Below are 12,990 nucleotides of genomic sequence, written 5' to 3' on the forward strand. Positions count from 1 at the left end.
AAGCAAAGGCCTGGGGCTTTAAGGAACAGGAAGCAGCCCACTTGAGAGGACCTGTGGGGAGGAGGCCAGGGAGGGCAAGGAAAGCCTCCGGGCACTGAGGCCTGGGAATTTCCTTCTGAGCCGCACAGGAGGCTCAGGTGCGGTTGGGCCAGGGGTGACATAACTTGCTGCTAGTGTTGGACCTGGGTGATAGGCACCAGGGTCCCCTGAACTATTCTCTTTCTTTCAGTTTGAAATTTTCCACTATAAAAAGCTTAAAATAGGCCAGGGGCGGTGGCTCACTACTGAAATCCCAGCACTTTAGGAGGTCAAGGCGAGAGGATCGCTTGAGCTCAGGGGTTCGAGACCAGCCTGGGCAACATAGTGAGACCTCTGTCTGTACAAAAATACAAAAACTAGCCGGTCCTGGTGGGCTAATTCTCCTGGGGTCAGGATGATTTCTGTGCAGGCTGCAGTGAGCCGTGACCGCGCCATTGCACTCCAGCCTGGGCGACAGAGGGAGACCCCGTCTCAAAAAAAAAAAAAAAAGGTTATAAAGTGCTGCTGCATTTTCATATTACGATTATTGACCGCTGAGGGTGACTGTGCTGTGAGGCCCGCCGGAGGCACCAGAAGGCACAAGCCTCCCACTGCCCCTTTCCCCGCCAAGCCCTGCAGGTCTCACAGTCGCGGGCGCCCCCACCCCACCCCTGCCCAAGGCCAGGGTCGCAGTCCCAGGGGGTGACAGCAGTCGCGCTCCGCGTGGGGCAGCGGCGAGCGGAAAGGGAAGACGGGCGGGGCCAGGGGGTCAAACACGGGCGCCAGTCCCGCCCAGCTCCGGACCTGCAGCGCGCACGAGCTCGGGCGCCCTCCAGGAGCAGCGCCCAAGCCCCGCCCCTCCCGCTTCCCGGGCTCCGATTGGCCGAGCCACCGCGGGGGCGTGTCCGGCGGAGCTGGCGGGGACCTGGGCTGAGCTGGCGGGGACCTGGGCGGCTGCGGTGCGGACTCGCGGGCCGGGCGCGGGGCCGGCGCAGGAGGTGAGTCCCCCCACCGTCCCCCGGCCGGGCTGCGGGTAGCGGGGCAGGTGCAGGAGGCGAGTCTCCCATCACCACCCCCGGGTCAAGCGAGCTCCCTCGGGCCGCTCCGTCTTGGCGGCTCCTGGGCGGGCGAGGCGCAGTGCCGCGGACTCCAGCCCAAGAAGAGGCCGGGGAAGGGCGCTCCTGGGCGGCTTGCGGGGTGAGCCTGCGGGGAGCCTGTGGAGTGCGAGGGAGAGCGGTCAGGGGTCAGAGGGTCCGAGGCGGAGTCCCCGGGGAAACGCGCAGGTGTAAGCTGGTGGGGGTGAGGGGGTCGCGGGCCACCCGGGACTACAGGAGTCTCAGCTCACCCGGTCGCTGGTGGTGTTTCCGGGATCCTAGCCTCGTGTGGCTGCCGGGACCTCTCTTCTCGGTCCCAGTCTGCAGTCTGGAGGCCTGGATGGGACCACTGTCCCCCTGGGCAGGGGCGCGGCGGGGGGCGCTGGGGTCCCAGTTCCTCTGGAGTAGTTGAGTTTGTGAATCTTGGTGGGAGCTGCCAAGGGAAACAGCGTCGGGCACTGCTCCCATCTCAGAGAGGAAATTATTGAGCAGGCCTGCAGAGAGAGGCGGCCTGGAATCTCCCTCCTTTCTCGTTTCCCCAACACCTGGTGGGCCGTGTAGGGCAGAGGTGTGGTCAGCCCCTTTGCAGGTGGGAAAGCAGAGGTTCCGAGCCGCCCTGAAACTTGGTCTCTGCCGCTCAAGGGGAGCACTCCTTTGGAATTTGAACACCTCTGGTATCTCCCGGCCAGAGAGGGTCAGAGGCCAAGGAGGTGGGGAGGTAGTCCCCTAATGCGCTGGGATCGTCCCTCTGCACAGCGTCGTTCCCACTGGAGTCTGTGTGAGCCGAGATGACTCTGACTTCGGCCTGCGTCCCTGCACACGTCAGCCCTCCGGGCTGCCAAGACACAGGCCAGGCGGCCCTGGGCGAGCTAGGGGACCTGCCCAACCCAGCCCACCCCGAGGAAGGAAGGGGGATTGGCCAGTGTGGCCTGGAGGGTGGGACAGCCCAGCCAAGCTGACGGACCTGCTCGAGATGGGGTGGGCATCAGGCATTTGGAGCGCAGGCAACACCCGCTGTACTCTGACTTCTGGAGCTCTGATTTGGTCTCTGGTTGAGTGCAGCCTTCCACAGCTCATGGTTATTTTGGAGCCGAGCTTCCTGATCACTCAGCAGGGACCTTGGGCAGTGACTTTGATGTGGTGGAAGTACCTTCCCCAAGGGGGCTTTTGTGAGGATTAAGTGAAATAATGCACGTAATATGCTTAACTTTGTGCCTGGTGGCTCAGTCGGCGGCACTTCCAGTTTTGGTTTGCTGTGTTTTTCATTACCGGTCTCTTCCCGGAGGAGGGCCTTCCAGGAATCACAGGGCTGGACAGAGCCGAGGGGCGGCCCCTCTGGAGGGAGAGGAGGCTTGGCGCCTGGTGCTGCCGTCTCAATGCACATGGAGAAAACCTCACATCCTCACGCTGGCCTGGGAGCCTGCAGGATGGCCCCTGCCGGCATTGCAACCTCATCTGTCCTCCTTGCCCCATCGCTCGTTCCTCCGCAGCCTGACTTCACCCATTCCACCTTGAGCTGCTCCCCAGGACCGGAGCTCTGCCCCTAGATCTTTGCACAGCTGACTTCTTCAGGCTGGAGTGAGTTCACTTCCTCCCAAGGCCTTCCTCGACCTCCACCGTCCTCCCAGCCCCTGCCCTGCTGGGCGCACCAGTCTTTTTCTTCACAGTGTTTAGCACTGGCTCTCAAAAGACCCTGTGAATGTACTTCTAGTCTCACTGGAAAGAAGTGTGCATTCCTGAAGGGCCTGGTCTCCAGCTCCCAGCTGTAACCTCGCACAGTGTCTGGCACACAGTGGGACTCATAAATATTTGGAAAATGAAATCAGGCAGGCATAGAAGCAGGGTGGGCCTGCGTGGGGCACAGGTCCCTGCAGGGAAGGAGGAGCTCCGATCTGGAAGTCAAGGGCAAGTCCAAAGGGCTAAGCTGCCCCCAGAACTCTGATTCCCTCAGTGACCCTGTCCCTGCACGTCCTTGAGCAAGTGCTCCACGTGTAACCCGAGGCAGAGGAGTTACAGGCCCCACCCCACCCCCTGCCGCTGCCCAGCTCCTACTTTCCAGGGCCCCATATTGGGGCCCCACACATCCCTCATTTATCCAAAATGCTGTGTCCCGAGTAGGGGAGAGGACAGGACGACTCCCGTCAGGGCAGTACCTTGTGTGGCCTGTTCAGCGTGCCCTGCAGTGTGTGCATTATACATTTTACAACGTGGCGTGGTGTAGATCAGGGGTTGCTAACCTCTTCTGTCAAGAGCTGGTAGCAAATAGTTTAGGTTTTGCCAGCCATACAGCCTCTGTCCCACATGGCTGTGTTTGAATAAAACTGGATTTAGAAAAGCTGGCAGTGGCCCAGATTTGGTGTAGCTCTCCAGCCCCTGCTGTTGATCACGTATCACACCTGGGCTGCCACATACAGAACCTGGCTACACGGCTTCTGCAGCCACGCGGTGGCTCTCAGGATGTGGCTCCCAAGCCGCAGTGCTCACATGAGCACCTCCAGCCCCTGTGCAGGCAGCAGGATTGCTGAGCCTGAGAGCCCCCACCCCTCTGAACCCTCAAAGAAAGATGCAGGTCTGTTCGTTGCCTGGTCTCCCAGGCTTACTGAGCCTGCGCTGCGGTCACCCCTCTACCAGCAGCCCTGGGGCCACACTGGGGCCAATACAGGCACTCAGGGCCCAGGGGCTGCCAGGAAGCTCTGTCACCAACATCTTCCCGAGGCAGGCCGGCCCCAAATGAGTAAGGACAGGGCTCAGCTTTTTCCTCCCCTGTGCTAAGCAAGGGAGGTTCACTTCCCTGGTGAGAACAATAAAAAAAAAAAAAAAAAAAAAAAAAAGGATTCCCAGCTGGGCTCAGTGGCTCATACTGCGATCCCAGCACTTTGGGAGGCTGAGGAGGGAGGATTGCTTGAGGCCAGGAGTTCAAGACTTATCTAAGCAACACAGTGAACCCTTGCCTCTAAAACAAATTTAAAAATTAGCCAGGCATGCTGGTGCATGCCTGTGGTCCCAGCTACTCAGGAGGCTGAGGTGGGAGGCTTCTTGAGCCCTGGAGTTCGAGGTTGCAGTTAGCCCTGATTGGGCCACTGTACTTCGGCCTGGGCAACAAAGCAAGACAATGTCTCAGAAAAAAAAAAAAAAAAAAGAAAGAAAGAAAAAAAAAAGCATTCCCCGTCTAACTCAGGGCTGCTGTATTTGCCAAGAAAAACCTACAGGCCAGGTCAAACCAGGGTGTGAAGTTGTGGTCATGTTGAGAGGGTGCGCATGCCGGGGCAGCTCCCAGGAGGATGTTGTCTGCCCCACCCCTCGCCCAACCTGGGACCCTCTGCAGGTTCACAAAAGGGGGCACATGTGAGCCCCTGGCAGCCCCAGTCAGTGTGTGGGGTCAGCTCTCAGCCCAGCCCCTTTCATCGCCACCAGATGCCCCTCCTCACCCTTCCTGGTCCACATTTTACCATTGGCAGCTGGACACTAGCCGTAAGAGCCTAGAGGGGGTCTGTGAGTCACGGGCAGGGGCAGAGCAGCAAGGGGGTCCCATGTGGAGTGTTCTGCACCCCCTCCAAGGGCTGCAGAGAGAGTGTCATGGACTCTGCCCTCTGCTGGCCAGGTCCAGCGTGGATTGGGCACTCCTGCCTGCGGCTGTCTTATGCCTGGTGCTGCTCCTTCCCTTCCTCCATGCCGTCCACTTGGCTGGCCCAGTCTCCAGAGCTCAACAAGCCCCCAGGGTTGAGGGAGGGCTACCTGCTGTCTGGGCACAAAGCCCACCTGCCTCAGCTACTGAATGTGGAGGCTTTGGTCTGCAGTCTCAGGATTGGGTTTTCATCCCGTTTCACCAGCAGCCTGACTTCTCAGCACACAGGTGGGCGGGGGGCACATGTGGCCTTGCTTCTTTGGGGCTCCTGACATCCCCTGCAGGTGCCCAGGCCCGGATGCCATGTGGTCATCCTATCAGGCCCAGCCAGGCATCCCATCATGAGACGTGCTCAGCGGCCCCCAGCCCATGGAGCCCAGGAATCAACCCAGCACTGGCCTGTAATTCTTTTCTTTTTGAAGACCTTAAATTAGAAGAAGCAACACGTGTTCCCATTTCTTGAAATTGGCAGATATTCGGATTTCATCATGTTTGCTGCTGCCTTTTTTTAAAAAATTTTAAAAAAAAAAATGAAGCCTTATAGACGAAAGTGGAATCCAATCTGAGCCCTCCGTTCCTGGTCACATCTAGGTCCTCTCCCCAGGCTACTTGCTCCTGACTTTCTCCTTCCTATCTTTTATTTTTACCATTCTAACCACTTTCAAGTGTACAGTTCAGTGGCGTTAAGTATATTCCCATTGTTGTGCAACAGATCTCCAAAACTTTTTTTTTTTTTCTGAGACGGAACTCACTGTGATGCCCAGGCTGGAGTGCAGTGGTGTGATCTCGGCTCACTGCAATCTCTACTTCCTAGGTTCAAGTGATTCTCCTGCCTTAGCCTCCTCAGTAGCTGGGACTATAGGTACGCGCCACCATCCCTGGCTAATTTTTGTATTTTTAGTAGAGACAGGGTTTCACCATATTGGCCAGGCTGGTCTCGAACTCCTGGCCTCAAGTGATCCAACCACCTTGGCCTCCCAAAATGCTGGGATTACAGGCATGAGCCACCACACTCGGCCTCTAAAACTTTTTAATCGTTTAAAACTGAAACTCCATACCCAGACAACCTCCCCATTCCCCTTCCAGCAGCCCCTGGCAACCACCATTCTATTTTCTGTCTCTATGGATTTGATCAGTTTGTATATCTCATATAAGTTATTACAGTATTTGTCCTTTTGTGATGGGCCTGCTTTACTTAGCATGATGTCCTCAGGGCTCATTCGTGTTGTAGTGTGTGTCAGAATTTCCTTCCTTTTCGAGGCTGAATAGTATTCCATGGTACATATGTTCCACATTTTGTTCATCCATTCTCCCATTGATAGACGTTTGAGTTGCTTCCACCTCTTGGCTGTTGTGAATGATGCTGATATGAACATGGGAAAGCAGATACTTATTTTAGTCCCTGCTTTCAGTCTGGATATATATCCAGAAGTGGCATTGCTGGATCATGTGGTAGTTCTGTTTTTAACCTTTTTTTTTTTTTGAGACGGAGTCTCACTCTGTCGCCCAGGTTAGAGTGCAGTGGTGCAATCTCGGCTCACTGCAAGCTCCGCCTCCCGGGTTCACGCCATTCTCCTGCCTCAGCCTCCCGAGTAGCTGGGACTACAGGCGCCCGCCACCACACCAGGCTAATTTTTTGTATTTTAAGAGACAGAGTTTCACGGTGTTGGCCAGGATGGTCTAGATCTCCTGACCTCGTGATCCCCCTGCCTCAGCCTCCCAGAGTGCTGGGATTACAGGCGTGAGTATTTTTAACTTTTTAAGGAACTTCCAAACTGTTTTCCTTAGGGGCTGCACCAGTTCATATTCTCATCAGCAGTGCACAGATTCCAGTTTCTCCACACCCTCACCAACACTTATTATTTATTTTTATTTATTTATTTATTTATTTTGAGATGGAATCTCACTCTGTCACACAGGCTGGAGTGCAATGGCGCAATTTTGGCTCACTGCAACCTCTGCCTCCCGGGTTCAAGCGATTCTCCTGCCTCAGCCTCCCGAGTAGCTGGAATTACAGGTGTGAGACACTGTGCCCGGCCTTCCTCCTATTTTTATTCATAGATATAGTTCTTGAACACTTTCAAAATGTTATGTAATTCCTGCATAAGTGGTGTCACTTTACATACAACATTCTACAGGTTGTGTTTTTCCACTCCGTGTTTGTTGTTTGCTGTCAGACCACATTGATCTGTATCTCTCATTGCGTGAGTAGCCCCAGGTTTTTGTCCTTTTCCCTGCTGGTAGGCATTTTGGTTGTTTCTGCTGGGCAGTCATTGCTCTTTGTGGAATGCAGTTCTGGTTTTGTCAGATTGTCCATCTCGGTACTCGGTGATCAGTCATGGTGGGACAGATCAAGTCTGTCACTGGTCATCCCCTAGGTTTGCAGTATACAGCCAAGATCAGCAAGCTAAAAATAGCAGTTCTTACGTAAGGCAGTGTGGGCAGCCCTTCTCAGGACACTTGTGATCTGCAGGGGCAAGTGGAACGGGACTCGAGGGCCCAGCATCTTCTCTTGTGCAATGCATCCACCCTCACACTGGGGCCCCACTCTGGCTTTCTACTGGTGGCCAGGCTTAGAACTGCAGCTCAGTGACCCAGAAACACTATGGGTGTGATCAGCTCAGCCCCAGGCGTGCCGTGTGTACCGGAACACATGTGTGCACGTGGTGGTGGTGGGGCCAGCTCTCACCTCTTCCTCTGCAGAGGTAAGAGCTGAGTCATGCATGGTGGGCCTTGGGACCTGCTTGGAACCGTGCCAAGCTACTTATGAAGCACCTAGTATGTGCTTGGCATGGCTCCAAGAATTGTGGACACAATGAACAAGTAGAGGCTCCTGTTCTCATGGAGCTAAGAACTGAGCGGGGAAGCAGAAAACACACAAGCAATGAATAGACGAGAAAACAGCAGGTCCTGTTAAATCCTGCGAAGATAAAACAAAATAGGATTGAATCCCAGAGAAGGGTCAGCAGACCCTTTCTACAAAGGGCCAGGTGGTGAATATTTTAGGCTTTGTCACCATGTAGTCCCTGTCACCAACACTCAACTCTCCCATTGCAGTGTGGAAGCCACCAGAGACAATAATAAATGAATGAGTGTGGCTGTGTCCCAATAAATCTTTAACAAAAGCAGGCTGAGGGCCAGATTTGACTCTTAGACCATGGATTACCAATGCCTGTCCTGGGTGTGGGAAGAGGCTGCCTGAGCTGGGGTTGTCAGGGAGAACCCTTTCGAAAAGGAACTGAGAACCCGTTGCAGGAAGGAGCCGACCCTGGGACAGCCTGTCTCAGATGGGACACGGTGGCACCTTGCCACGGATATGGTGGCGGAGTTGTGTGTTGAGAAGTGGGCAGGCTAGATTTGAGAGGTAAAGATGATGAGATTTACTCATGGCTTGAATGTTGGAGGTACAGGAAGGGGGAGATTCAAGGATGAGTCCTAGATCTGGGGTTTGAACTCCTGGGTGAATGGTGGTGTCACTGAAGGAGAGGAAGGGGCGCAGCTCTGCCTGTGGAGGTTTGGTGTTGGATGTGTTGAGTTTGAGGAGCTTATTAGACAAGCAGGTGAACATCTATGCTGAGAGCCCTCCTAGAGCTTGGAGCGGCCAAGACTGGAGGCTTGGAATGGGGAATCTATGGCATTTATGGGGTCTTCAAGGTCGTGAGTCTGGTGGGCTGGTGTGTGTGTGTGGACCAAGCAGGGGTCGCCCGGCATGTGCTCTGAGTTAGTGCTTAGTGCTGAGGGCACCAACAGAGGGGCCTGTGTGGCCTCACACTCCACTCAGGAGGGCAGCATAGTGCGAGCTCCAGGGCCGCTGCCTCCTAGCATCGCCTCAGTTCCCCTACTGTAAAGTGGAGATTCTGCCTTCTGGGGTTGGGTGGGAACTAAATGAGATAGTCACGCTTGGCTGAGAGGAAGCACTCGGCGCCTGTGCTTGTGATGGTGGTGGTGACTGCTGCACTCACTGGGTGGGTACATGGGTTGCAGCACCTGTGACAGCTTGGTTTAGTGGATGGCAGAGTCAGGGATGGGTTGGGGGTGGAGACACCCAGGTCTCCTGGCACGGACCGTTCTGATGTCCCGTTGAGGCCTGTTCCGCCCTGTTTTTCAGGGCTCCACAGCAGGGCTGAACCTCTGCCCTCTGCTGCCCACAGTGGTAGCTCAGTAGCACTTTTTTTTTTTAAGAGATAGAATCCACTCAGTCACCTAGCTAGAGTGTAGTGGCGTGATCATAGCTCACTGTAGCCTCAAACTCCTGGGCTCAAGCCTCCTCCTGCCTCAGCCTTCCAAAGCGCTGGAACCACGGGCGTGAACCGCTGTACCTGGCCTAAGTAGCACACTTTATCACTGCCTTCCCATTCCTGTCTGGCCTCCACATCCCCTTTACTGGGGAATCCCCCTTCCCTCCCCGTAGTTCCCTGTACTCCCATCTAAGGGTCAGCTTCTGGGGTGATGCCTCAGGGCAGGCCTGCGGGGTACTATGGGTAGTTAGTGGGCTGCCTGGCATGGTGGGTTAGTGAGTTGGGGGTGGGCAGCGTGGTTCTGACACCCCCATGCCTGAGTCTGGACATACTCCTTGTCTGTCTCCTCCTGCAGCCGGCAGTTGGAGACGATGGTGGACCACTTGGCCAACACGGAGATCAACAGCCAGCGCATCGCGGCGGTGGAGAGCTGCTTCGGGGCCTCGGGGCAGCCGCTGGCGCTGCCAGGCCGAGTGCTGCTGGGCGAGGGCGTGCTGACCAAGGAGTGCCGCAAGAAGGCCAAGCCGCGCATCTTCTTCCTCTTCAACGACATCCTGGTGTATGGCAGCATCGTGCTCAACAAGCGCAAGTACCGCAGCCAGCACATCATCCCCCTAGAGGAGGTCACACTGGAGCTGTTGCCGGAGACGCTGCAGGCCAAGAACCGCTGGATGATCAAGACGGCCAAGAAGTCTTTCGTGGTGTCGGCCGCCTCCGCCACGGAGCGCCAGGAATGGATTAGCCACATCGAGGAGTGCGTGCGGCGTCAACTGCGGGCCACGGGCCGCCCGCCCAGCACGGAGCACGCGGCACCCTGGATCCCCGACAAGGCCACGGACATCTGCATGCGCTGCACGCAGACGCGCTTCTCTGCCCTCACGAGGCGCCACCACTGCCGCAAGTGCGGCTTCGTGGTCTGTGCTGAGTGCTCACGCCAGCGCTTCCTGCTCCCGCGCTTGTCCCCCAAGCCCGTGCGCGTCTGCAGCCTGTGCTACCGTGAACTGGCCGCCCAGCAGCGGCAGGAGGAGGCGGAGGAGCAGGGCGCAGGGTCCCCAGGGCAGCCAGCCCACCTGGCCCGGCCCATCTGCGGAGCGTCCAGTGGAGACGACGATGACTCCGACGAGGACAAGGAAGGCAGCAGGGACGGCGACTGGCCCAGCCGTGTGGAGTTCTACGCCTCGGGCGTGGCCTGGTCTGCCTTCCACAGCTGACCCCCGGCCTGCAGAACATCTGTCCCCAAGCCAGCTCCACTGCCCAGGCCCCCAAGAGGGCAGCTCCAGAAGCTGCCCAGGGCTCCCGGACCCCACCCCATGGTGGCAGGCGCAGCGGTGGGGAGTGGCTCTTTCTGGACTCCCAGTGCCTTTTTGCTGGACACGGTGTCCTTATGGCTTCACTGCAGGTAATGCCTTTCCCTTCGGGAAGCCCCAGAACACCCAGACCTCTTGGGAACAAATGCCACCTCCCACTCTGCAGGCTGCAGCGGCAGCTCCAGATGGCCTCCTGAGCTGGACGACCCCAGGTCTCCAGACATCTAGGGACCAGAGCAGGTTTCAGAACATAGAGGGAAGACAAGACGGGAGTGTAGTCACAGAACCCACCCACACCCCAATAAGCACACCCCACTGAAGAGCCTGAGTCCCGGGAGGCCTCCTGGAAGCCCAGGCCTGCCCGCCCATCACGCTGGTGCCCACCGCCTGGCTGGCCAAGCCCTGCCAATCAGACATGTGGGCTCCTCGAAGCCCAGCCAGAGACTGCCATGCTGTGGGTGCCACCAGGCCCAGGGACTGCAGCCTGAGCTCCCTGAGGCCCAGGGCAGCCGGGTGAGGACTCTGTCTTGTGTCACCTCTCTCCAGGTGTCCAGCTGTCTCGTGCCTTTTTGTCCTGTCCTCAGCTCTCCCTGTGGTCAGTGAAACCAGTGTTTTCTGTTAGGACTCAGTTGCAAGAACAGAAACCCTGCCCACACTTAATAATAAAAAAGAAAGTTTGTTGATGGTTGGTTGCAAAACCCAGGAGTGTCCTTGCTTCAGACATGGCTCTGTCCATGGTTGAAAATGTGCTAGGTGGCAAAAATCTACCACTGTCCCCCACACTGGGCGTTCTTGTGTATGCCGGCTGCCCGACGGAGACAGACGCTCACGCCGTGCCTTGGCCGGGCCCCCCCCACCAGGACACAGGTCTGTCCGGGTGCCATGACGGTGGCCTGATGCCTGCTGCCCTGTTCACTTTGGTGTGGGAGATCTCAGTGGATGGAATTGAGGAAGAAATAGCCATTTGTGTGGCTCTGCCGGGCCTCCCAGGCTGAGAGCTTCCCCGTGCAGTCCTGCCTGGCCCTGGGGCTGGTGCTGTGGGGAGGGAAAGTGGGCCCCAGGTACACCAGCCCTTCTCAGAGTGAGTGTGCATTGGGCCTGGGGCTCGAGGCCAGCCTCCCGACGCCTGGTCCCATGCTGGCCAGGGAGCTGGGGGTCCTTTAACAGTGTCCTGCGAGTGCTTCTGCACTAGTCTTTCCCAGCGCCTCAACCTTGGCCGGACTGGGGCATGGACTGGGGTTGCTGTCAGCTAGAAGTGGTGACTGTGGGGCTGGGAGTCCCCTGCCCACGCAGCACAGCATCTGAAACCCCACTGACGGCCTCTCCCTGGCCTAGCACTGTCTTCCTGGGGCCAGTTCTCAGAGGGTCACGTGCAGACAGAACCCTGGAGGGTGCAGTTCGAGCACAGATTCTGATTCGGCAGGTCAAAGCGCAGCTCCCAGGGCCTGCCGCCACCACCACCCATGGACCACCCTTGAGGTGACAAGGCCTGCTGGTGGCCTGTGGGCACCCTGCAAGGGAGGCGGGAGGGGTCAGTATTTTTTTTTTTTTTTTTTGAGACAGAGTCTTACTCTGTTGCCCAGCCTGGAGTGCAGTAACGCAATCTTGGCTCACTGCAACCTTTGCCTCCCGAGTTCAAGCGATTCTCCTGCCTCACCCCACAAGTAGCTGGGATTACAGGCGCCTGCCACCACACCTGGCTAATTTTTGTATTTTTAGTAGAGACGAGGTTTCACCATGTTGGCCAGGCTGGTCTTGAATTCCTGACCTCAGGTGATCCAGCCGCCTCAGCTTCCCAAAGTGCTGGGATTACAGGCGTGAGCCACCATACCCGGCCAAGGGGTCAGTATTAAAGTGCCTTCGACCTGCTGTGCTTGGCAGAGTGACCAGTGTGGGAGGCCCATTGGCCTTCCAGGAAGGACCTATTTGTTTACAGTCCCTTTCTCTCCCTTGGCCTCCCTGAACCACACAAACTGGTTCAGGCTGGTTCTGCCTGGGCTGAGGGCACAGAGTGAGACAGGTCACGGAGCTAGGGGTGACTTCCTGGACAGATCTAGTGCCCTCTCCAAAACCCAGGCTGGGCAGCCCTGTCCCCGCACCCTAGGACTGAAGCCAGGGCAGGGTGTGTTGGCTGTCACCGCTGGCCTCTTCTCACAGCACACTCCCCTGCCCGAAAACCCTCAGAGCCTAAAAGGCAGCGTTCACTAGGATAGGAGAGGGGACCACGTGCAGCTGAGCCAGGCTACCACCAGCCTCCTCTACAGCTTCCTGCCAAGGGGGTCCATGCACAGGACCCCAGGCTGATTGAGTGCAATGTCGTCCTCTCCAGGGCATGGCGGGCAGTGCCCTGGGGTCGGGCTGATTAGGTGATTCTCAGCCCTCAGCCCAGGAATCAGGTCTGTGTCCCTCTCCCTTGTAGGGCTGGAACAGAGCTGCTGCTGCTGCCCCGAGTCCCAAGATGTTAGGGCCTGTAAGGGCCCACAGCTTGGGGTGGCCCAGGACCTTCGCAGAGCCTTCACACCTGCAGCCTTGCTCCCGCACCAGCTGGGCCATGCCAGCTGCTGGGGACACCGCTGGGAGTGAGACAAACAAGGCCCCCACAGCATGGTGGGGGAGACACAGGTGCAGAAGCCAGGGTGGAGAGTGCTGTGATGGGGACGGGCTGAGAATGAGTGAGCGACGCCTGCCCTGTGGGGAGAGGACATCCC

At 57.2% G+C, this 12,990-nt stretch overlaps 1 protein-coding gene across 3 annotated transcripts; it reads left to right on the forward strand.

The window, feature by feature from the left end:
* The first annotated feature begins 934 nt into the window (after positions 1-934).
* Positions 935-10,980, forward strand: PLEKHF1 (pleckstrin homology and FYVE domain containing 1). 3 transcript variants are annotated; one of them, XM_063615039.1, is made up of 3 exons: positions 964-1,016; positions 6,657-6,754; positions 9,331-10,980. In XM_063615039.1, the coding sequence occupies exon 3, from the start codon at positions 9,347-9,349 to the stop codon at positions 10,184-10,186; it is 840 nt and encodes a 279-aa protein (XP_063471109.1). In that variant the 5' UTR covers positions 964-1,016; positions 6,657-6,754; positions 9,331-9,346; the 3' UTR covers positions 10,187-10,980. The 3 variants fall into 3 exon arrangements, with proteins under 3 accessions (XP_055094311.1, XP_063471109.1, XP_063471110.1); XM_055238336.2 differs by lacking the exon at positions 6,657-6,754 and having other exon boundaries at positions 935-1,016; XM_063615040.1 differs by lacking the exon at positions 6,657-6,754 and having other exon boundaries at positions 995-1,215.
* Positions 10,981-12,990: the final 2,010 nt, after the last annotated feature.

Source organism: Symphalangus syndactylus, chromosome 13 (genome assembly GCF_028878055.3).
Source record: "Symphalangus syndactylus isolate Jambi chromosome 13, NHGRI_mSymSyn1-v2.1_pri, whole genome shotgun sequence".
NCBI lineage: Eukaryota > Metazoa > Chordata > Mammalia > Primates > Hylobatidae > Symphalangus > Symphalangus syndactylus.